This window comes from Eumetopias jubatus, unplaced genomic scaffold (genome assembly GCF_037043125.1).
Source record: "Eumetopias jubatus isolate StellerSeaLion01/CBP00866 unplaced genomic scaffold, mEumJub1_p1.0 scaffold_13, whole genome shotgun sequence".
Taxonomy (NCBI): domain Eukaryota; kingdom Metazoa; phylum Chordata; class Mammalia; order Carnivora; family Otariidae; genus Eumetopias; species Eumetopias jubatus.
This window is the reverse complement of record NW_028274819.1, coordinates 2,912,941-2,936,048: the sequence shown is the minus strand read 5'-3', so window position 1 is coordinate 2,936,048 and position 23,108 is coordinate 2,912,941. Positions and strand designations below refer to the sequence as shown.

General features: G+C 53.9%; 1 protein-coding gene across 8 annotated transcripts in view; it reads right to left on the bottom strand.

Moving 5' to 3' along the window:
• Nucleotides 1-23,108, bottom strand: part of SHANK2 (SH3 and multiple ankyrin repeat domains 2) — a 427,977-nt gene that overhangs the window by 392,151 nt on the left and 12,718 nt on the right. For 7 of the 8 annotated variants that reach the window (XM_088018088.1, XM_088018082.1, XM_088018083.1 and 4 more), the window contains exons 2-4: nt 16,537-16,740; nt 13,485-13,556; nt 11,218-11,326 (exon numbers count right to left, since the gene is read on the bottom strand). In XM_088018088.1, coding sequence (XP_087874214.1) covers nt 11,218-11,326; nt 13,485-13,556; nt 16,537-16,740 — 385 coding nt within the window. The remainder of the gene's footprint in view (nt 1-11,217; nt 11,327-13,484; nt 13,557-16,536; nt 16,741-23,108) is intronic. The other variant, XM_088018087.1, reaches the window with a different exon arrangement.

Here is a 23,108-nt window from a genome sequence, read left to right as displayed (position 1 = left end):
GTTTATAGCAGCAATGTCCACAATAGCCAAACTGTGGAAAGAGCCAAGATGTCCATCGACAGATGAATGGATAAAGAAGAGGTGGTATATATACACAATGGAATATTATGCAGCCATCAAAAGGAATGAGATCTTGCCATTTGCAACGACGTGGATGGAACTGGAGGGTGTTATGCTGAGTGAAATAAGTCAATCAGAGAAAGACATGTATCACATGACCTCACTGATATGAGGAATTCTTAATCTCAGGAAACAAACTGAGGGTTGCTGGAGTGGTCGGGGGTGGGAGGGATGGGGTGGCTGGGTGATAGACATTGGGGAGGGTATGTGCTACGGTGAGCGCTGTGAATTGTGCAAGACTGTTGAATCACAGATCTGTACTTCTGAAACAAATAACGCAGCATATGTTAAGAAAAAAGAAAAAGAAGAAGATAACAGGAGAGGAAGAATGAAGGGGAGTAAGTCAGAGGGGGAGACGAACCATGAGAGATGATGGACCTTGAAAAACAAACTGAAGGTTCTAGAGGGGAGGAGGGTAGGGGGATGGGTTAGCCTGGTGATGGGTATTAAAGAGGGCACATTCTGCATGGAGCACTGGGGGTTATGCACAAACAATGAATCATGGAACACTACATCAAAAACTAATGATGTAATATATGGTGATTAACATAACAATAAAAAAATTTTTAAAAATGAGTAAAGGAAAAGATTAATATTTGGGCTCACAAGTGACAGAGGGAGCACAACCTGTGCATTCAATTATCTTAGTGCTCTTTTCTAATATAAAACTCATTATTAAATTATCCACAATTGAGAGATCACACACCCCATTCCCTATGCCTGAATGCCTGATGCAAAACGTCGCAAGTGGGAAAAACCTGGCTTCGCATCTGGAACCTTTGCACTCCAGTATGGGCTCAGCTGTGACTTGGACAGACACCCTGAACCCCACAGGGCCTGGTTCCCCTTCTGTGCTGCAAAGACCACCCTGTCCTCACTGTGGAGTGAGGGGCAACAGGGAGTCACGGCTCTGAAAGTGCTTCGTGATGAAAAAGCTCCCAATGGCATGAGGAGCAACAGGATCTACGGTGACAGCTCAGGTTAAGACTCGCTGCAGCAGCTTAACATGGAGACAGACCCCCTCACAAGACATAAAAGGGACAATATTCCAGTGGAATCAGGCTTTTACCTTCACTCACATTAAGCTCACTTTCCCAAAGCGATCCATTTTCTGAAAACGTGTCTCTAAAACATGACACATCCCTTCTGTGTCACTGAGATTTCACCAAAATGCAACACTGTGGACGATGACCCAGGAAACACTCCTGACCAGGAGTTTCAGAAGAAGCCATTTGTGGCTGCGTTTGCTAACCCTCTAGGGGAGACACGGCCTCCAGCTGGAATATTCTAGAAGTCCACAAGATGGGGATGTCTGTTTCTCAGGGGACACCCGAGAAGAAAATCCAGAGAGGTGGGGCTACACCCCTGCCTTATCCCGGGCCCTTCTCTCCTCTGGGTCAGCGGAAATCTGATATGTCCTCAAACATTAACAACCTCGACAGCAAGAAGCCTCCCTACAGCATCACAATGCGCTCATCCCCATTTCTGTGAAAAATCCAGGGACCTGAGACCACACTTCAAAATTCCCAAGGACCAGAAAGAGGAGATTCAGCACTTTCTTCCTCATTACCTAGATCTGTGGTTCCCAGACGTGGGCATGAATTAAGAATCCTCCAAAGAGCTCATTAATACAAAGAATGTGGACTTCATTCCCAGTGGTGATTTAACAGGACTGGTGTAGCTGAGAATCTGCACCTCTAACAGGCCGGCGGTCCACGGGATGTGCTTGGCAGGAGAACGCGGGTTCGCAAACCTGACGGCACAGCAAAACCACCCAGCCCCACACCCAGATACTGCTTTAATCGGTGTGAGGATGACCCCGCCAGTATCAGGACTGGTAAAACCTCCTTACGTGGTTTTCAACACAGGAACCACTGCTCCACTCCAATGCATTCCATGGACGAGCAGCATGGGCATGACCTAGGAGCTAGTTAGAAATGCAAAATCTCGGGGTGCCGGGGTGGCTCAGTCGGTTAAGTGGCTGCAGCCCCAGGTTGGGCTCCCCGCTCAATGGGGAGTCTGCTTCTCCCTCTGCCCTCAACCCCCACTTGAGCTCACTCTCTTTCTCATATGCTCACTCTCTCAAATAAATAAATAAAATGTTAAAAAAAAAAAAAAAAGAAAAGGCTAAATCTCTGGCCCCAGCCCAAATCTTCAGAACCAGAACTGACATTTTACCAAGATTCCCAGGTCACGAATAGACATCAAGTCTACAATGGGCCCAGAGCACAGTTCTCCCACCTGATCAGCTATGTGATGAGTAAACAAGCAAATGCAGAAAAATGGTGCTGTCCCTCATGCGGGTGTATCAATTTACAAATTATCCATGACTACGGGGAAAGTCGTCATCTGTTTAACAAATGGTGCTAGGACAATTAGATTTCCACGTGGGAGCCCTACCTCACGCCATAGACAAAATGTCACTCAGAACAGCTCATAAATGGAAGGGCTGCAGCTATAAAACTGTAGGAAACAACACAGGAGTACATGTTTATAACCCTGGGTTAGGCGCGATTTTTATTTTAATTTTAAAAAGTAGGACACTGAAAGCACAGGCAACAAAAAAGAAACACACTGGACTTTATAAAATTAAAAACTTTGGTGGATCAAAGGATACCATCAAGGAAGTGAAAAGACCCACAGAGTGGGAGAAGGTATCTGCAAACCACATATCTGATTAGGGATTTGTATCCAGAATATATAAAGAACATTCACAACTCATCAAGAACAGACAAACAACCCAATCAAAACGGGGCCAAAGGATCCAGACAGACATTTCCCCAAAGATATACAAATGGTCAAATGGTCAATAAGCACATGAAAAGATGCTTGGTATCACCCGGTCATTAGGGAAATGCAAATAAAACCACAGGGAGATGTGACTTCACATAAGATGGCTGTAACAAACAAGAGAGGTGACAGGAAGGTTGGCAAGGCTGTGGAGGACTTGGACCGCCCACGTACCGTGGGTGGGGTGCCAAAAGGTACAGCCACGCTGGAAAACAATCTGGCAGCTTCTCAAAAGGTTCAACACGGAGTTACCACGGGGCCCAGCGGTCCCCCGGGTGCGTGCACAAGAAGGATAAAAACACGCATCCACAGCAGCCAAGAAGTGTGAACAACCCAAGCGGCCCCAACTAATGAGTGGATGAACAAAAGTGGCCCATCCAATGGAATGTCACTTGGCCACGAAAAGGGACACAGCACCATCACACGCTCCCACCTAAATAGATGCTGACACCATGCTGCTGAGTGAAAGAAACCAGTCACAAGGGACCTCGTACTGTGCAACTCCACCTCTCTGTAATGCCCAGAAGAGGCAAATGCGCAGAGACAAGAAGTAGACCAGGGGCCGGGGGGGGGGGGGTGCGGGGAGGGGGCTGCGGCGTGACTGCAGATGGGCACGGGGTCTCCTGTTTGGGTGTCCTAAAGACAGCGGCAATGGTACAACTCTGAGCAGGTCTTTAAAAAACCAGTCAATTGTACACTTCCAATGGCTAAATTTAGTGGTATGCGAAATGCATCTCAATAAAGCCTTACAAAACACAAAAACTGAATTATATGGAAGTTACGTCTTCATAAAGTTTTTAATGAAAATTTATACACGCCTTATGGTACTAACATATTGAATATGTTGCAAAACAGACACAGACAAATGTTTTTAAAAGGAAGACAAAGTTTGGTGTTTCCGCCCTGCACCTCCTCTGTATAATAAAAGACTGGCGCATGCTCCAGGTTAAGGACCTCTGACTACTCACAAGCTCACCAGCTGACACACGTCCGCAGCAACCACAGCACCTGCTGTACCTGCTGAGGGGTCATGTACGTGCTCACGCGGCTGCCACCAGGGGCTCGAGCTCAGCCCTCCTCCTGTTCCAGCACCTGCTTGCAGAGTGCGTGGGGCCCGGGCTACCCACTGCCCAGTCACCACAGACAGTGGGGCAGGCGAGGACCGTGGGCCTGGAAGGCCCTTTGCAGGATGGACAGCTCCTGCGGGGACACACCAGCGCCTCCAGCGTTAGTCTGCATTCAACGTTTCAGGGTTAAATCATGCCAAAGCACAGACTCTTCCAGATATCCGATTGCAGACAAGTGCACTCGGATATCTGATTAACACCCCATCCCCACCACGGAAGAGAACGAGATCCACAGCATCTTCTCTGGTACATGGTCGCCGACAAGGAGGACACTTTCTCATGACGAGTGCCCAGGTGAGCACGAGACTCATCCAAACGACCCACAGGCCCCTGACGCCAGTAAGCAAGTAAGGAGGGTGGTGGCAGTTTTCCCCAAACGGTCGGCCCCTCTAAACATTCTGGCAACCGCTTCTCACAGGAGCCCACGAACTGGGGGGCTGGGGACGGGGGTGGGCATTGTTCTTGTGCTTCCTGCCATTTCCCACGAACGGAGGAATCATGACCGTCCTCCTGACGTTCTCCCAGACCACGTGCTGGAGAGGAGATGGCCCCACGCAGGTGCTTGGCTACAGAAGTTTGTGAACAGAAGCGGACACGACTCACTTTTGTGTGAGGAAATGTTCGACGGCAGGAAGGACACAGGAGGGAGGCAGGTGTGGAGAAGCCGGGAAAAGAACCGGGCCTCCTATTCCAGACACAACGCTCTGTTGCCAGGAGGAGGGATGGCCAGGTTTGGGGAGAGGAGGCAGACCTGGTCTGGGGAACCCCGCAGGCAGGGCTCCCCACAGCCCCAGACCCAGCCCTGCAGCCGGGTGCCCTGCTCAGGCCATCCACGAAGGCTCGTGGAGGCAGGAGGCACGTGCAATTTGCTTCAAGGCTGGACACGCTGAAAGTGGACGGTTCTTATTCCCGGAGGAGGGTGGGCAGCCGGGTGTTCTCTTCCGAGGGAGACTCGGGGGGACTCACGCGGTCTGACGCAGACACACGGGGCCTACCAGATCAGGAACTGGACAAGGAGAGGACCTTTTGAGCAAGCAAAAACACAAGCCTCAGAACGAGGAGAGAGCACTACAGACCTACTAGAATGGATACAACGCGGGACGCTGACGGCACCGATGTGTGGCAGCACCAGGAGCCCCCGTCCGCTGCTCGCGGGAATGCAAAACAGTGCACGGCTTCGGAGGGCAGTGTGGCGGGTTTTTACATAACCACACAAATGTTTTACCGTGTCTTCCAGCAATTGCCCTCCTTGGTATTCACCCAGCCGATGTGAAAACTTACATCCACACCACAACCTGCCCACAAAAGTTTACAGCAGCTTTATTCATTTTTTTTTAAAAAGATTTTATTTATTTATTTGACAGAGAGACACAGCGAGAGAGGGAACACAAGCGGGGAGAGCGGGAGAGGGAGAAGCAGGCCTCCCGCCGAGCAGGGAGCCCGAAGCAGGGCTTGATCCCAGGACCCTGGGATCATGACCTGAGCCGAAGGCAGACGCTCAACAACTGAGCCACCCAGGCACCCCTACAGCAGCTTTATTCATAATTGCCCCAGACTGGAAGCAACCAAGATCTCCTTCCATAGGGACGGATACCCAAATCTGGAGCATTCATATAGCGGACTACTGTTAATGAGAAAAAGAAAGCGCAATCACGCCACAAGAAAATATGACTAAATCTTGAATACATCCTGTTAAATGAAAGAAGCCAGTCCAGGGGTGCCTGGGTCTCAGGCAGTTACGTGGCCGACTCTTGATTTCGGCTCAGGTCATGATCTCAGGGTTGTGAGATCGAGCCCCACATGGGGCTCTGCGTTCAGCATAGACTCTACTTGTCCCTCTCGCTCTGCTCTTCCCCGACTCATGCTCTCTAATAAATAAAATCCTAAAAAAAAAAAAGAAAAAGAAGCCAGTCTGAAAAAGCCACACTGCTTGATTCCAATTATCTGACATTCCAGAAAAGACAAAACTATGCAGGAAGTAAACAGATCAGTGGTCCCAGGGGCTGCAGAGACAGGCAGGGTGGAATGGGTAAAAAACACCGAAGATTGTTTTAGGTGATGAAGCGATTCTCTACGACCCTGTGCAGTGAACACAGGAATCAAACATCTGTCAAAATCATGAACTCCACAGCACACAGAGTGAAACTCAATGCATGCACATTTTTAAATGTTTTAAAAATTCATTGAGAAGACTGTGGGATCCTGGTTTGGAATGCAGAATGTGACAAAAGACTGGAACTGTATTACAAATGTAAGAAACAGCCTCACTGGGGGGAGCGGGTGAGGGGAATTAAGTGCCTTCCAGATGGGCATGGTCTGCAAGACGAAAGGCGAAGCGAACCCAGGTAAAGCGCTGTGCTCTATCAGCTCACAAAGTGGCCTCTGACGTGTGGTGCAGGTCAGCAATTGTGAAACCACCATCACGGGTCCTGGGATTGAACAAGTCGATAAACAGATGGCAGAGAGCGGCCAGGTGTCTCACTATTGGTGGGGAGGTGATGGATTAGCCAGGGAAGGAACCACATGGACTCATGTGGCCGTGGATCGGACTGGAGACCTCAGTATGCACTCATGTTGAGCTGAATACAGATACAGGTGGTTACACACAGAAGCATTTGTAGATACACACATATTCACAAGTTAGTACACACAAATACTCGCACGCGCGCACACACACAGTTTGGTGCTCCGGAAGTGAGTGCAACCCAAAGGCAATGAGCACACCCAGCACCCAGATCTTGGTTCCTACGACCATTCTCCAGTAAGAAGAACCAGGCTCCTGGACGACTGGCGGGCTCTAGGTCTGGGCAAGAAATACAAAGGATGAACCTGGGGAACCTTCTAGTACCAGAAAGTAAGCAAGGGGTCAAAAACTAACAACCCACACTGAGGGTTCTGTCCAAGGGACTCAGGAGCCACTGAAAGAGCTTCCAGTGGCCAGAGCTGGAGCAGTGGGAGCAATGAAATGAAGCATGGGGTCCTGACCCAGATCATGAATTAAATACTCATCAGTCCACATGGCTAGGAATAAGCGAGGGTAAATGAATATTAGAGTAAATAAATGAATGGGGGAGAAAAGGCAAACCTCCGTGCAGAATTCTGTCACATGTGTGGATACTCTGTCCTCGAGGACATGGCACTTAACTCCCCGTGTGTTGGCTGTGGGCTGTGCTTAGTGGCTTCCTTCCAAAGAGGACAGTCCATAAAGGGGAAAAGAGAGGGACCGTACAGCTGGGACCTGACGCGCACCCCTGCCAGGGGACCAAGGCCAGCGTCACGGGGACCAGTCCGGTGCAGAGCACGGGCCCGGACGTGATGGGGTGGGAGGGCGTTTCACCCTGGGGTCCTCCCTCCAAACCCACAACCCGGTCTGACCATGATGCACACACCAGACAAACCCCAATAAGGGGGCTATTCCACAAAACGCCTGACCAGTTCCCAAAATGGCCAAGGTCAGTACAAATAAGGAAAGCCCTAGAAACCGTCACAACGAAGAGGGCTCTACAGTGACAAGACAGCTACCTGCTATGAGGGCTCCTGGGGCAGAAAAGGGACATTAACTACTAATAAACTATGAAGAAAGCATGCACTGTAGTTAATAGCAACCTATCTGGACTGGTTCATTAATTACAAAATGCTCCCTACTCTGGTAAGACAGGAATCAGGGCAAATGGGCTACGGGGTGCAGGTGGAACATTCTGGGATAGCTTCGTAACAATTCTGCAAATCAAAAACTGCTCTAACATCATGATTGTTCTTGTGTAGGCATTAAAGGCTCACAAGGCTCATGCTGCAGGTGATGGTTTGAAGGGACAATGCTGCTGCTGACCCGTCCCCAGCTGGCCCCCTGAGGAGATGCTCCTGACCACAGGGCCTTTGCCCATGGCCGTGTGTATGGCCATGTGTGCACGTCATGACATGGGTCGCTGTGAGGAGTGCCAGACTGACCTCCTCTGCCCGTGGCCAGCCCTGGCAGATGTCCCAAAGCCCAGGGCCCCTCCTGCGGGCCCTCGTCCCTGTGCTCACCCCAATTCCTTACTTGCTTGACAGTGCTCCATCTTCCTCGGCTACATGCACCTTAATGAGTCACCTAGACCCTTACTGAAACATGACCCTGAAATAATTGGATATTCTACCTGAGCTCCCATTTCCAGACAAGTCTCTCTGTACCAGGAAGTGCATCTGACCCGGCCAATGCACCTGGACCCCCTCCATGGGCGGGGGGCGGGGGGGGGGCAGTCTTCCCACAGACCTCATCTGTGTGTCACCCACCCTCTGCACACTGACATTTACGAAGTTCCAGAACCATGTCTGCTCAAACTGCCCCTCTCCTGTTTACCCATCCAAGAAGCCCTGTCTGTTCTCAAAGCCAACGCTCGGAGGGGGCGCTGCTTCAGTGTACGGGGATCCAGAGTGTCCACGGAAGCTTCTAATTGGGCCGTGTGGGAGCTGGGAGGGGCTCCCGGGAGCCGGGCTGCAGTGACACGTGGCGGCGCGGGGCACGTCTCGGCACAGATGACAAATAGCAGCCTGACAAGCTGATGAGCTACCACCGCCCTGGAAACTAACTGCGTAATTGGATCTCCTAAGTGAAATCCAGACACATCACAGGTGCCCGGTGAGATCCACTCAATCAATGAAAATTCTGTTTTTTACTTCTCAGTACGTTCCAAGAGTTGAAAGATGTTTCTGGCTTTATTAATACCCCTGGTGTTAATTGTTATTTGTTGTGCCTGGGCTTCTTGCAAGTTTGGGAACACAGTGTGAAATAAAAGCACTAAACTAATTTTTGCTCAGATTGTTAGTTTTATTTCCTCCCTCAGGGCTCAGAACACCATGCATCTTGTCCCAGAGGTTTCAGTCAAAGCAGGAGATGCGCCTCGAGACCCCGGGGGGCAAGGCTTTACATCTTCATACAACTTTTGCTGTTACTTATTAAAATTTCCACCAGACTAGGCATCAGTTATAGCTGTAATCACAGGCTGCTTTGTTCTCACTGACAGGTTGTTCCATGGAGATTTCTTTACCTCCTGTGCACCCCTCAAGCCGAAAGGGCTGCTTCCCCAACCTTGGGCCCTTGACACATCACTGGACCCTAACAGGTCCTCATGTAACTACGGCTATAATTATTAAGGGCCCTGGTCACGCTTAGGGTGACCAACTGTGCCCGTTTGTCTGGGACCAAGGAGATTTCCGAACGTGGGACTTTCAGTGTGAAAACCCAAGCCATCCCAGGAGATTCGGGACAGGTCGGTCACACGACCTCTTGTCCAGACGCAGCCCATGAGAGCCAACCATGGGTTGTCCCCGTGGGTCCAAAACAAGGAGAAAACAACACCTTGAGTTCCCGTTGTGCTGCTAACATGACAGGACCTTTCTGATGGATGACACTCCACATGTGAGACACAAAACACACACTGCTGGTGGATGCCCCGATGTTCCTGCCCCGCAGGTACCGTCATCGACGGAGTACCTCACATCGCTGTTCTCCCCTGACTCTCTGCGGCCAGGGCGCCTCTCCTTGGACTGCAACCTGGGAGCGCTCACCTCCCATGGTTGCCATCCCACACGGATGGCTGTCTCAGACATGTCACGGCTTCTCGGTGTGTTGGCTTCGGGAGGCAAATGGGTCCCCAGGTAAAAGGCTGGCCCAAGGAGGAAACCACAGACACACAACCTCTCCACGTGTGCCCTCCGTGTCCCCCCTTGCCACATGTCCCATCTCCTGGCATCTCAGGCACTGAAGCTGTGGTCAGAAGTTAAACTGAGGAGACACACGCATCAGCGGTGATCACGGATCATGGCACCGCCGCATGTGCTGGGCGGGGCACGGCTGTATGGGCACAGGTGGGGTTCTGCCCCAGCTCCAGGGGTCAGAGGAGCCCCTAGCAATGATGAGAAAGCTTCATTCTTGAGCTGACACCTGCACCTGCCGTGGGCTCGGTAACTGAGCGGCAGGGCAGGACCCATGTAGGTGACAGTGGTCCAGGCACAGGGCTGGCCAGTCACCAGAAGTGGGGGAGGGGGCGTCGCAGGGACTGAGTCCAAGAGGAATGCTCTCCAGCCTGGGGTGACGAAGCTAGGGGGACAAACACCCCCAGGTGCCATGAAGACTACCTGAGCCCTCTCAGCCAGCCCACTACACAGGCTCTCAGCCAGTGACTGCGCTCTGCCCCAGGGGAAACCGGGCAATGTCAGCACACAGTCTGGCTGCCACAGCTCGGGGTGCGACTGACTAGTGCCTGGGGTGGAGGCCAGCAAGGCTGTAAACATCCTACAACCCAGGGACAGCCCCCCCACAAACAGCCATCCGGCCCCCCCCACAATGGAGTACGATCCCCCACAAAAAGGAAGGAAATCCCACCACGAGGACAGCATGGATAGACCTCGAGGGCACCATGTGAACTCAGTCAGATGCCACATGATACCGCTTATACACCGAATCTAAAAGCACCGACCCCCAAAACACTGCAGACTGCTGGCTGCCAGAGGGGGGATGGGGTCAGCATGCAGGTGGCCAACAGTACAAACTTCTAGTCACAGCTGAGACAGCAGATCTTAAAAGTTCTCCTCACAACTGTAACTCTGTGCTCACCAACGTTACCCAGACTTGTGGTCCTCAGCGCACAATGTAACCAAGTATCCAATCCCCAGCCCCAGCCTGAAACTAACACTATGTTACGGATCTGCCATATAGAACTAGGCGGGAGGGAAGATGAAATAAAAGTCAATGCTCATTTGGAATTGTTTAAAGAAGAAATTGTCCAGCCCCACGGGTGGAAGGCACTGAGTTCAGGAAGCTCTGTGCTATTCTGACCCACTAATGATGAGCAGCCCACACGCGTAAGGAGGTGGGTTTCCAGCAGGGGGAGCAAGGCAGGCGCATGTAAGCGCGTCTCCCACGGCGGACACAACAGCGCCACACGCCTTACCACCCATCCTTCATTCCTTCACTTACCCCACAGCAGTACACGAGCACCTACTGTGTGTCAGGCACCACGCTGGCTGCACACCTCAGCCCTTATCCAGAACTCACACGGGAGCAAGAAAGTACTTTCAAAAACCCAGTAAAATGGTAAGTGTTGCACGTGCGTGTGGGGTCTGATAACAGAAGCATGTTTTTGGACTGAGCCCGTGCTTCCTCGAGGCTTACCGGAGTCCTCCCCCACCCAGGACCCACCTCCAGTCTCCAGGTCATGGAAATTCGGATCCAGGCCTCGTTCCAGCATTTTGACGATCTTCTCCACCGAACGGTGCTGAATGTGGTCCATGAATTTTTTCAGATTGGTCTAAGGGGAAAAATAAAATAACAGAAATGCCTTTACAGGTCCCAGGAAGGTTCCTTATAGGGTTCACTGCAGCCTGGAGAGGGAGCCATCCCTGCACGGGGCACGGCAGACCCACCAGGCAGGGGCTCACTGCATCTGGAGCCCAAGCACCAAGCGTGGAGTCCAGCACCGGGCAAATGCAACCAGCCTGTCTTGGATGAAGGTTCTAGAACTCTCTCGCCTTTCACATCTGTGCCAAGAGCCACGGGGCATTCCTTCGCTTCTGAAAGGATGAGCCACCAGGACCACTTTGATAAACTACAGTGTCCAGGGTCCACCCCAGAGCTTCAGACTCCCATCTCCGGGGAGCGAGGCCCGAGGATTGACATTTGTGCTCTCTAATCTCTTAAGCAGCAGCTGCAATGCTGAGCAGATAGGGGAGCCTCTCGCTCAGCTAATCCGCTTTCTGGTGAACCCTGTGACTACGTGGACAGAAACAGGGATGCCTGGTCACAAAGCAATTCAAGGTGAAAAGAGACAATCACTTCCCGTGGGGTCAAAACGATCCATGGGTCAACCCTGGTGGGGAGGCATGTTTCCCCAGCTTAGCCTGGCCTTGTCTGTAACAGAAATCATGATTTCCTGCCATGGAGCAGTCAGCCCCAGCCTCCTGAGGATAACCACAGTATCACGTCTGCCTCCATCTGAAGAAGCGAACTCGACACAGGCTGGTTCTCCACTTGCACACTCTACCTACATTCCAGAGCCAAAACTAACAAATACCCAAAGACACAAGACACACTTGTAGAAACATTTTAGTAACTGATTTTTTTTTTAATCCAAAAAACACATTTTTATCTACACTTTAGGCCATCAAAAAAACTAGAAGCTTCCAGACCCTGGGGTTGAAACACCACCCTCCAGGCAGATTCCAGGGTTGGGCAGGGATGTGCATGAGGACCCGGAGAATGAGTTGTGCCACAAAGTTGTCATTGCTCAGAGGACAGTGGGGACACACCAGAGGGCAGGGAGCCAGGCAGAAGGGCCGCCAACAGCCACCTCTGGACAACTCGAGCACATTAGTAAATAATGGTGCATTATAATCCGTTGAGCACAATAAAAATCCATGCACCTGTTGTGATACAAATGGGGGACAGAACAAAAGGCGGGGGATCCCACTGGTTGCAAACACCCGCTGGAGGCTCACAGCACCAGGTAAGCTCGCCTGGGCAGCACCAGGGTGGGCCACGGGCAGCATCCACGCAGATGCCTGACATGGCCTTTCCCTGCGTGCCACATCCTCAAGAATCCTCCTCGGCGCTAACGTGGGTGCGACCACGGTCCAGCCCCAGCACCCCGACAAAGGGGAGGAGTTCCTGCCCGTGGACATGCACAGCGAGCCCGACAAAGGGCAGGAGTTCCTGCCGCAAGTCCAGCCAGGAAGCCAACGCTCATGGACGGCAGCCCGCAGCTCTTGACCTCAACCCTCTCCTCCCTGCCACTGCCGGCCACGGCCACGGGTGGGCCTCACCTCCCTGCGGTTTGTGTAAACAGCTCTTTAATTGCTCCATGTTCAATGTGACCTGTCTGTCGGCAGTGGTGGCTCAAAGGGCTTCCCCTCCTCTCAGAAACACCCAGGCGGGGACATGCACACAGCAGCATCCCCTCTGAGGCTGTCCACGTGCAAGTTGTCACCCAGCATGTTTTCGTCACCCAGGAGAGCATGACCAAGTCCGGGGGCTCTGCTGGGGACCCAGGAGCGCGTGCTCATTCACGTGCTTTAGTCAGGCCCACGTGGGCCACGCCCACAGAGGACACCCGTGCCTGGGCAAGGCGTGCACCTTCAATACCATGCACACGTCCAAACCCAGCCTGTTCCAGAGCCCCGCCCTCGAGGAAACCTCATGCACCCCTGCCCGAGCCCCTACTGGCTTCATGGAGCACCCCTGCCCCCAAGGAGCCAGGTGGGCCTCGGGGAGTGATGGAGAAAGGAAGCCCGGCGCCCCTGCACATCCCGGGCCCGCCCACCACGATGTGCACGTGGCAGGTGCCCAGGGGGTGAGAGGGCACCCCCCAGGAAGAGGAGCAGGGTGCCCAAGGAGCTCCCCTGATCTGCAGAGATGGAACGCCACATACGAGACATGAGGCTGACGTGTGGAAGCCAGCCATCCCCTCCTACCTTTGTGTGCAGCTTGGCCAACTGCTTCTCGTCCAGATTGGATTGTTTATACACGCGCTTCTTGTATCGAAACTGCACAGGAACGGAAACAGGAAAAGAGAAGACACATGAATACGTCACAGGGTACTCCACGGAAACACGGCCTTGTCCTCAGTGACTTCACCGAAGGCTGGGGGCCCACAGAAAACTCCTCCTGCGTCAGGTAAACTCACCGTGTTCCTACTGCAGACACCTGACATCGCAGGAATCGCACCTGTGAAGGCCCGCGGCCACGTGGCTGAAAAGCCAGGGAAAGAAACCAGAGCAACCCGGGGGAACGGAGGAGTTGAATCCTCCCACCGAGAAGCCACGGCCGGCGCTCCTCTCCTGAGCCCTGATCGCGGTCCTCACAGCCGTGCGCGTGACCCCGTCAACTAACCAGGACGACTCTTCCACGCCCACCCCTATGAAGCCAGCCTGGTGAAGCCGGCGTCCCCGCTGCCGCCTCCGCCCGGGACTCTCAGCGACGTTCAGTCCCTCAAACACAGCGCCTCCCCGAGCCAGAAACTACACATTTCACTCCGAGGCAGGCAGTGCCCAAGAGGAACCTACAGGTGTCAGTCTGCCTTGAACCCCAGCACCTGCAACTGATGCCCCGCCCAGGGGCCCCCACACCTTCAAGGGACACAACTGAAGGCTGGGGTTGGCACCAGGACTCGCACTCACTAAGATTCCCAGTTGAGGCATCTGCTCCGAGTCCAGCCCCGGCAGCGTCCCACCAGCTTTGGCCGGACACTCCCCGCTCCGAGACTCAGCTTCCTGATCTGTCTGTGAGCCCAGCGCCCTGGGCTGCAGTGAGCCCCTTGTCCCCCTTGTCTTCCCCCATCAGACCTCTGAGATTTCAGGAGTGCCTGGTAGTGATGTCGGGAGAGGTGGGGGCTCACTAGCTGACAAGTCTAACAGAATTCAAGTCACATGGACTTCTGGTTATAAAAATACACTAGGGCTGCGGCGCCTGGGTGGTTCAGACACTGAGCGTCTGCCTTTGGCTCGGGTCATGGTCTCAGGGTCCTGGGATCGAGCCCCGCATCGGGCTCCCTGCTCAGCGGGGAGTCTGCTTCTTCCCCTCCCTCCGCCTCCCTCTCTCTCTCTGCCTCTCATGAATAACTAAATAAAATCTTTAAAAGATATATATACTAGGGCTGCTACCGCCTCTTGGCAGGACAGGAAGTGCTCAGAGGGGGATGTCTGTTTCCAGAGTCACCAGCATTTCCAGCTCGTGGCCGCAGAGGGATGCAGGCCCTGGAAGGCAAACCCCTTCCTGCTGTTTCCTCCATGTTTCCTAAGCAGCCAACCACATTCTACCAAAATTCTCAGAGGCAAAGAGCTCACAGCCATGACTGCCCCTGAGGTGTGGAGCGCCAGGCCTGTCTCACTCTGCACCGAGGGTCCCCTGGCGGGACAGAGGCGCGGGGAGGCGGCTACGTGGAGGTACATCAGGTCTCTCACAGCAAAGGAGCTCACCAGCTCGTGCGTGGAGCACCTGGCTGGAGCCTCAAGCCCCCTGAGCAGGCACGACTCACATTCCCCCAATTTCAAAGCTGGGAACCTGAGGCCCAGAGAGGCTGGGTGGAGGACTCGGGCTGCACAGCTCCCAGGACTGGACCGAGCCCCCCGTGGGGCGATGCACACGGAGGAGCAGAGATGCTCTCCCGCACACCTCTCAGCTCGGCTCCCGGGACACAAGTGGCCAGACAGGACACGGGAGGGCGAATGCATATGCCTGCCCTTCTAGAAACAGCAGCGGCACCCTGCCCAGGTTACTGTGCATCCACACGCCCTCCCATTCGGTTCTCGGGGGTGAGCGGGGACCGGCCGGAATCGCCTCCTCCAACAGCCTCCTGGATTAAGCGGAGGCTCTGGACGTCCTGGTCTTCTCGCCGGGCTTCACTGTCATTACAGAAATCACCAGTCCCTGAAATGAACCGTTCATTTACTGTTCCCAGTCTGTCACCTCCCACTCGAGTGTCAGCTCCGTAAGACAAGAACCCTGACACCTTGTGCCTGGTGAACATGCTTAGAAAGCGTCTGGTACCTGGGCCCCCAACAAGGGATTTTTTTCCCAATAGATACCCATTTTACGGATGAGCAAACTGAGGTCAGAACAGGGAGCCACAGGACGTCAAGTGGCACCCCGTCTTTTCCTCCACCAAAACCCCTCCCTCCGGGCTGACAACTGCTCCGTCTACATGGGGATCCCCAAACCTCAGCCTCGATGTCACTATCAGGCTTAGAAATGCGCAGATGAGATCCGGCCTTGGTCCGTGACCTCTCTGACCTCAGAATGATCTCCTCACTGCAAAGGCTGTAGAGCACACCAAGGTTGCTGAAGGGCCCACTACGCTTCCGCACGCACGGCGTCTCCCTGTCTGATGGGGCTGAGGTGAGCATCGTCACCTGCCGCTCCCAGTCCCGCTGTGCAACACAAAAAAAGCCGCTTGCATGGCGGTCTCATACGTCACGGGGGAAGACCATGTGTGAACCTGGGGATGAGGCCAGCCGGGGGCCAGAGCGGCAGGGACTGGTGTCACACCATACATGGAAGTGCGTCCGGGTGCCCAGCTTGCATACTGACCCATCACACGGCAGGCCCATGGCCACGGCAGGTCTGGGCGCCCTGGTCATTCCCCTGCAAGAAGCTGGAAGTCATGCTTCGGGTCAAAGCTGAACGGGCCCTGGCCACCCCACACCCCAGGGCAGGAAGACCGAGTCGGGGAGGCAGACGCAAGCCCCATCCTGCATCCCCGGACCTGCAGGTCCCGGTGACATGAGCCTGAGTCAGACCCCTCGTGTGCACATCCCAAGATTTCTCCCCAACAGATTCATCCAATCCACAGTAAGGAACCAAAGGAGTCGGAAACTGCGGAGGTGTCTGAAATTCCCAAAACTAAGGGCCACCTCAAGACCCCAAGCTCACTTTTCATGTGGGGGTCATTTCCCAATCCAATTCAAATCTGGAGTTCCGTGAAGTCCTCCCCAGCCCCCACCCCATGTCCAGGCCACGAGGCAGTACCTCCAGGGAGGGGACGCCCTTGCCCACAGGCTGCGGGTACTCGCGCAGGAGCCGTTCCTCGTCCAGGAATTTCCCGTCCCGCCCGTTGCTGGCCGGCTGGAACAGCCCGTAGTTCAGGACGTCCTTCAGGCTCTGGGTCAAGGAGCACAGAATCCGCTGCTTCGCAACCCACACGGTGGCGTCCGGGTTAAACCGGATGCACTTCTGCAGGAAGGACAAGACACCTGGTCAGTGGCACAGCCCACGCCCACCCGGCATGTGGCCAGATATGTCCAGGTGTTTCCATCCAGGTCCTCTGCGCAGCGGGACCCCCAGCGTTCCAGGATGTCGCCTGGATGGAGACCCTGAGTAAATACAAAAGGAGAATGGCGGAGACAGAACCGTGGGCTTTGGTGGCCTTGACTCAGACCCCCGTGGCACCTGTGGTGTTTTTACTGCCTTGGGCCGCTCCTGCCCCCCGTGTGGAGCTTCTCCAATCCCAGCGCCTGTGGCAACAGGGCCGACCCCCCCCACCCACCCACCCAACAGAGCATCTGGGGCAGCAGGTCTAGGTCGGGCCCCCACCTACACTTCTCACGAGCGTGAACTCAGGGAAGCACACTGTGACGACCGCGGCTCAAGCAAATTACAGCATGGTTTAATCTTCACATTGGCGGCACGTCGACATCTCAGGTATGGACGGAGGTCTCCGCTCCTGACCTCTTGGATAGGACCGTCGGTGGCAAGCATCTGCTTGCCCACATGGACTCTGAACGTAACAGCCCTGGGACACCGAGCCCACCCCTCCCAAAGCAGAGAGGAAGGCAACAGTGAAACACAGTGTGATTTAAAAATCCCATCAGTGGCCACAAGAGCAATTTTTTAAGATTTTCTTTATTTATTTTGAGAGAGAGAATGAGAGAGAGAGAGAGAGAGATTGAGAGAGCGAGCATGAGCTGGGTGGGGAGGGGCAGAGGGAGAGGGAGAAGCAAGCTCCCCGCTGAGCAGAGAGCCCAACATGGGGCTTGATCTCGGGACTTGGGGATCATGACCTGAGCCGAAGCCAGACGCTTAACCAACTGAGCCACCCAGGCGCCCCAAAAGCTCATTTTTCAAAACTTCAATAGTGTAGACAGAGCCTGCAAATCAATCACAAACTCTTTTCAAAAACCTAGCAGTGCCACTAAGAACCCGAAGGCCGTGCCTTGGCCACGCTCCCGGGTTCCTTCTGTGAGAGTCCACCAATAAGCCACAAAAAACATACACCAGGTCACATCCGCTTCTCACAGAGCCTTCTCGTTTTCTATTGAATTAAAATTATGTTCTATTGAATAGCCATCAGCAGGAGCTCAAGGGCTTGCTTTGTCACCGCAAAAACCTTCAGAAAGGACAGGAGGCTAGAACCAACTGTCTCCTGGGGGTTCTACATGCCCAGGGATGCAGAGGCCCTCCTCCGTGGAGCCTGAGCCTGAGCCTGAGCCTCCGGGAAGCTAGCTGCTCTCAACAATGAGGAGCGTTCAGCAGGCAGCCCAGAATCCCACCGCCCAGGAAACCTGACCCGGCAGGCATGAATGCTCCGTCTGTCCCTCGCCAGTGTCAAAGGCTGAATTCAGGGGTCACCTTGGAGCTCCTCCTGGGGCTACCAGGCTGGGTGGGGGCCAGCTGTTGGCTTCAGAGGCGCCTCATGACTGCCTGCAGCCCCGCCCAGCCCTGGCTGAGTGAGGAGAGTATCAGGAAACTTCAGCACAACAAACTAGATCTGCCCGATGTGACCAGGTGGGGCCGGGGATAACTCACCACTTTCTGTTTCTGTTTCGGGAGTCCCCACTGGCCTCCGGTTCCAACCACACAGACACTCAACTCAAATTCCCTTGGATACCAGCACCCTAGGAAGGCCTGGGGCCCCCGCACAGCGGCCGCAGCAAAGGGGCTATCAGCAGGTGAACACAGAGCGGAGCGCGGGCTGGGACCTGCTCCCAAGGAGACCCATGTGATTGCAGGTAATCGCGGGTGATCACAGAGTGCCCACTCCACTTTGGGCAGAGCCAGGGATGTGGAGTCTGTGTCCTGGGAGGGCCAGCCCTGCACAACGAAGAACCATCCCGCTCTAAGAAACATCAAGGCCCCATTCAGAAACTTCCAGAAGGAGCAGAAAGGCGCTTACAGCCCAACTGCTCACACTAACCTTGTGATCCTGGGCGAACCCACCAGCCCAGCAGTCCCCATTCCCAGGATGAAAATCACGGCACCTACACGTACCTAGCTCACAGGGCTGTTGTTAGGGTCAGAGAGAACGTAAATAATCCATGCCACTGGGGGATGACTGTGTCCTGCAACATGCTGACATCCTGACCACCTTTATCTGTGCATGTGATTTATGTGGAAGTAGGGTCTTGGCAGAGGTCATCAAGATGAGGTCATAACAGAGTAGGGTGGGCCCCAATCCACCATGACTGTGTCCTTACGAACAAGGGAAACTTGGACGCAGATGTGCACGTGCCACGTGAAGATGAAGGCGGAGACGGAAGTGTGCATGTACACGTCAAGGAGCGCCATGGATCACCAGCAGACCGCCAGCAGCGGGGGCAGAGGCCTGGCCCAGACGCTCCCTCCCAGCCTCAGGGAGGACCCAGCGCTGCCCATGCCCGGATCTTAGACTCCAGCCTCCGGGACCAGGAGACAATGTCTGCGGTTTAAGCCCCATCTGCAGGAGCGGGTTGCAGCGGCCCCAGGAACTAACACGCAGAAAGCTTCATCATGCCCGCCATCCTCTTGGAGAAGAGCTGGGAGGTCTGAGCACCTGGCTCCCTGGTTAGCCCTTTCCCTCCATGTACAGTGGGTGCTCCCTGCGTGCTCACACCCGCCACCAGAAAACCACAGTGCAGCCAGTACAGAAGGCACCAGACAAATCCGGCTTCCCTTGCTCACCTACCCCTCATGAACCCCCTTCCTTATGCAGCACCCTCCTTAGGCAGAGCCCACTGCAAGAACAGTCCCGACCTGGGTGATCCAATCAGGAGATGACAGCCGGAAGCCACAAAAACCACAATGAGCAAGCCAGCTCTAGGCCATGTTTCAGGTGGTGAAGGGATGGAAAAGCGGAAAACAAATGTGCAACAAGCCCCCGAGGATGCCCCAAGGGAGGAGTAAGTCAGGGTGCCTGCGAGGGCACGCACACCCGGGACCCTGCCCTCGAACGAAAAGCCGCATGAGAGTCTGGGATGGACATTTCAGGTGGCAGGCTCAGCACAGGATCAGCAGGGGACAGATCTGGGAGGAGTGGCGAGTCCGGCAGGTAGAGCACCGACAATTTCCACCGTAAGTGACCTTTCTGCAGTCCACTCTCACCTGATGCAGTAGTAAGAGCAACTGGTACCATATTCCTGTCTCCCTACAGTGCAGTGAGATGGGTATTCTTCACAATCTGTTACAGGTACTCCCAGGTAAGCGACCTGCAAGAAGACTCACACAGTACCGGGGACACTGCAGAGGATGTCAGGAATCCCAGAGCCCAGCCACTGCCTTGAAAGGCTGCTTGAGGGAACACCTTTACTCCTCTAGCTTCTGGCTTCTGCATAAAGGGTCCTGTACCAGCACTGCAGCTGAGGGTCTTGCCCCTTAAGGAGCTCAGAGCCTGGTGGGAGAGGACAATGATGGTGAAGGTGATGGTGATGGTGATGGTGATGATGGTGGTGATGATGGTGGTGATGATGGTGGTGATGGTGATGATGACGATGACAGTGATGAAGATGATTATGATGGTGATGACGAGGATGGTGATGATGGTGATGACGATGGTGATGAAGATGGTGGTGATGGTGATGATGACGATGACAGTGATGAAGATGATGATGATGGTTATAACAAGGATGGTGACGATGGTGATGACCATGATAGTGTTGGTGTTGGTGGTGGTGGTGGTGGTGGTGGTGATGATGGTGAAGGTGATGGTGGTGGTGGTGGTGGTGGTGGTGGTGGTGGTGGTGGTGGTGGTGGTGAGGGTGATGATGGTGAAGGTGATGATGGTGATGGTGGTGGTGGTGGTGGTGGTGGTGGTGGTGGTGGTGGTGAGGGTGATGATGGTGAAGGTGATGATGGTGATGGTGGTGGTGGTGGTGGTGGTGGTGATGATGGTGAAGGTGATGATGGTGATGGTGGTGGTGGTGGTGGTGGTGGTGGTGGTGGTGGTGGTGATGATGGTGATGGTGGTGGTGGTGGTGGTGGTGGTGGTGATGATGGTGAAGGTGATGATGGTGATGGTGGTGGTGGTGGTGGTGGTGGTGGTGGTGGTGGTGGTGGTGATGATGGTGAAGGTGATGGTGGTGGTGGTGGTGGTGGTGGTGGTGGTGGTGGTGGTGGTGAGGGTGATGATGGTGAAGGTGACGATGGTGGTAATGGTGATGCAGCTGTGGTTAATGTTTACTGAATCCTAATATGCCAAGAACTATACTAACTGTATTTACCTTCACCACAACCATGAACGAAGAGTGTTGTCATTGTTGTTGTATATATAATTATAATTGCGTAATTATGTATTTATATGTAATGAATACAATGTATGTAATGTACATTTACATTTAACAAATATGACTATTACTACTAATATAAAAACAATCATTAATATCATTATTCCCCGTTGGGGAAGCAGAGCCTCAGATTCTCACGTAATTACCCCAAAGCCACATGTCTGGAAAGTGGTGCAGATTCAGGGTGAACCCAAGTCGAGTCTGCCCGGCTCCCGAGTCCTCACGATTTAACTGATGCATTACATCCTCTCCATACACACCTGGCCACCCTCAGATTATAAAATACGAGACAGTCACTGAGAACTTATGTTCAGCTCTCTTGTGGATCAGGGAGACACTGCCTTTGTTCCAAGGTTCCAATTACCTGTTAATTTGCCCCAATCTTGAACACTGACAGCTACAAGGGAGAAACAGTTTAATCTCCATAACAAAGGACAAAATTTGGGAGATTCTAAATAATTGTTTCCAAAGAAGTAAAATCTAGCTTCTGAGGTAGCTTTTAAAAATAGACAAAGTGACAAAGCGCTGGGCCCGCTGGTGTTGGGGAAGATGCACAGTGCATGGTGCCATGTAATGGTGATGGTGCAGTGCATGGCGCCACGGACGTAAACCATGGCTGCATCTCCGGAAAAAGCAGAGGAGAGCTATGGTCTCCTTCTGCCTACAGCCGGGCTTTGACGGCCCTCGGCAGAGCAACAAAGATTTTTACCCAGTATGAATTCACGACTGACATAAAACTGGGAACCAGCTCCTCAGCCTGACAATGGTGGAGTGGTTACTCTAACAGGGCATTAAATACAAAGGAACACGCCGACTGTGAACCTAAGCACACAGGTCAGGTTAACACACGGGGAATTAGACACCAACGGACAAATCAGTCACTCAAGTGTCCACTGTTGCTCACACGCAATCTAACAACCCGACCCATCGCAAACTGACCCCAGCCAAACCCCCATCGCAAACTGACCCCAGCCAAACCCCCATCGCAAACTGACCCCAGCCAAACCCCCATCGCAAACTGACCCCCAGCCAAACCCCCATCGCAAACTGACCCCAGCCAAACCCCCATCACAAACTGACCCCCAGCCAAACCCCCATCGCAAACTGACCCCAGCCAAACCCCCATCGCAAACTGACCCCAGCCAAACCCCCATCGCAAACTGACCCCAGCCAAACCCCCATCGCAAACTGACCCCCAGCCAAACCCCCACCCTCTGCCCTATTCCCCACTCTTTCTATCCTCAGCCTCCTTCTCAATCTCAACGGTGGGACCACCTCCTATTCCAGAAACCCAGGAGATGCTCCTGACTCCTCCGTGGTCTGCAGAGGTTAACCTATGGCCTCGAATGCTTGAGCCCCCATCTGCGCCCCCACCACTGCCCAGCGGGCCCCCATCCTCTCTCACCTGGGTTACTCCAGCAGCTCCTGCACAGAGCTCACCTGCATGTCTCTCAGACCCATGCCATGTCACCCCAGTCCCATCACCTGTGTCCCCTCGTGATTCAATCACTCAGATGCCTGGGGGCTCAGGGCCTGCACTCCCCCCCAGGGGACACAGGGAAGGAATGACTCTGGTCTGGACCCCACCTCCTTGTCAGGACATGTCCTGCATATCAACGCCCCCCTCTGCCCTTGCCCCAACCCCATACACATATGCACCTGCGCACGTGCACGCACGCACGCACACACACGCACGCACACACACATTCCAGCAACGCCAGACCACTCTCAGCAATTCTCTGGCACGCCGGCCTGGGCATGTCCTTGTGCACCTGTGCCTGCAGCTAACTGTCCCCTCCCTTCCTCACCTGCCGCCTGGAATCACTCTCACTCTTCCCAGCTGGGCCCAGGATTGACCCATTCTGGCCTCCCGCCAGGTGGAGCTCACCACTGAGTGTCCTAAACTGAACCCAGGGAGCTGGTCTGACTGCCCATGGAGCACAATCCAAGCTAATCGGCTGACCCCTGTTCCCCCCTGTCCAGCCTGTGGGTCAGCTGACCCCTGTTCCCCCCTGTCCGGCCCGTGGGTCAGCTGACCCCTATACTCCCCTGTCCGGCCCGTGGGTC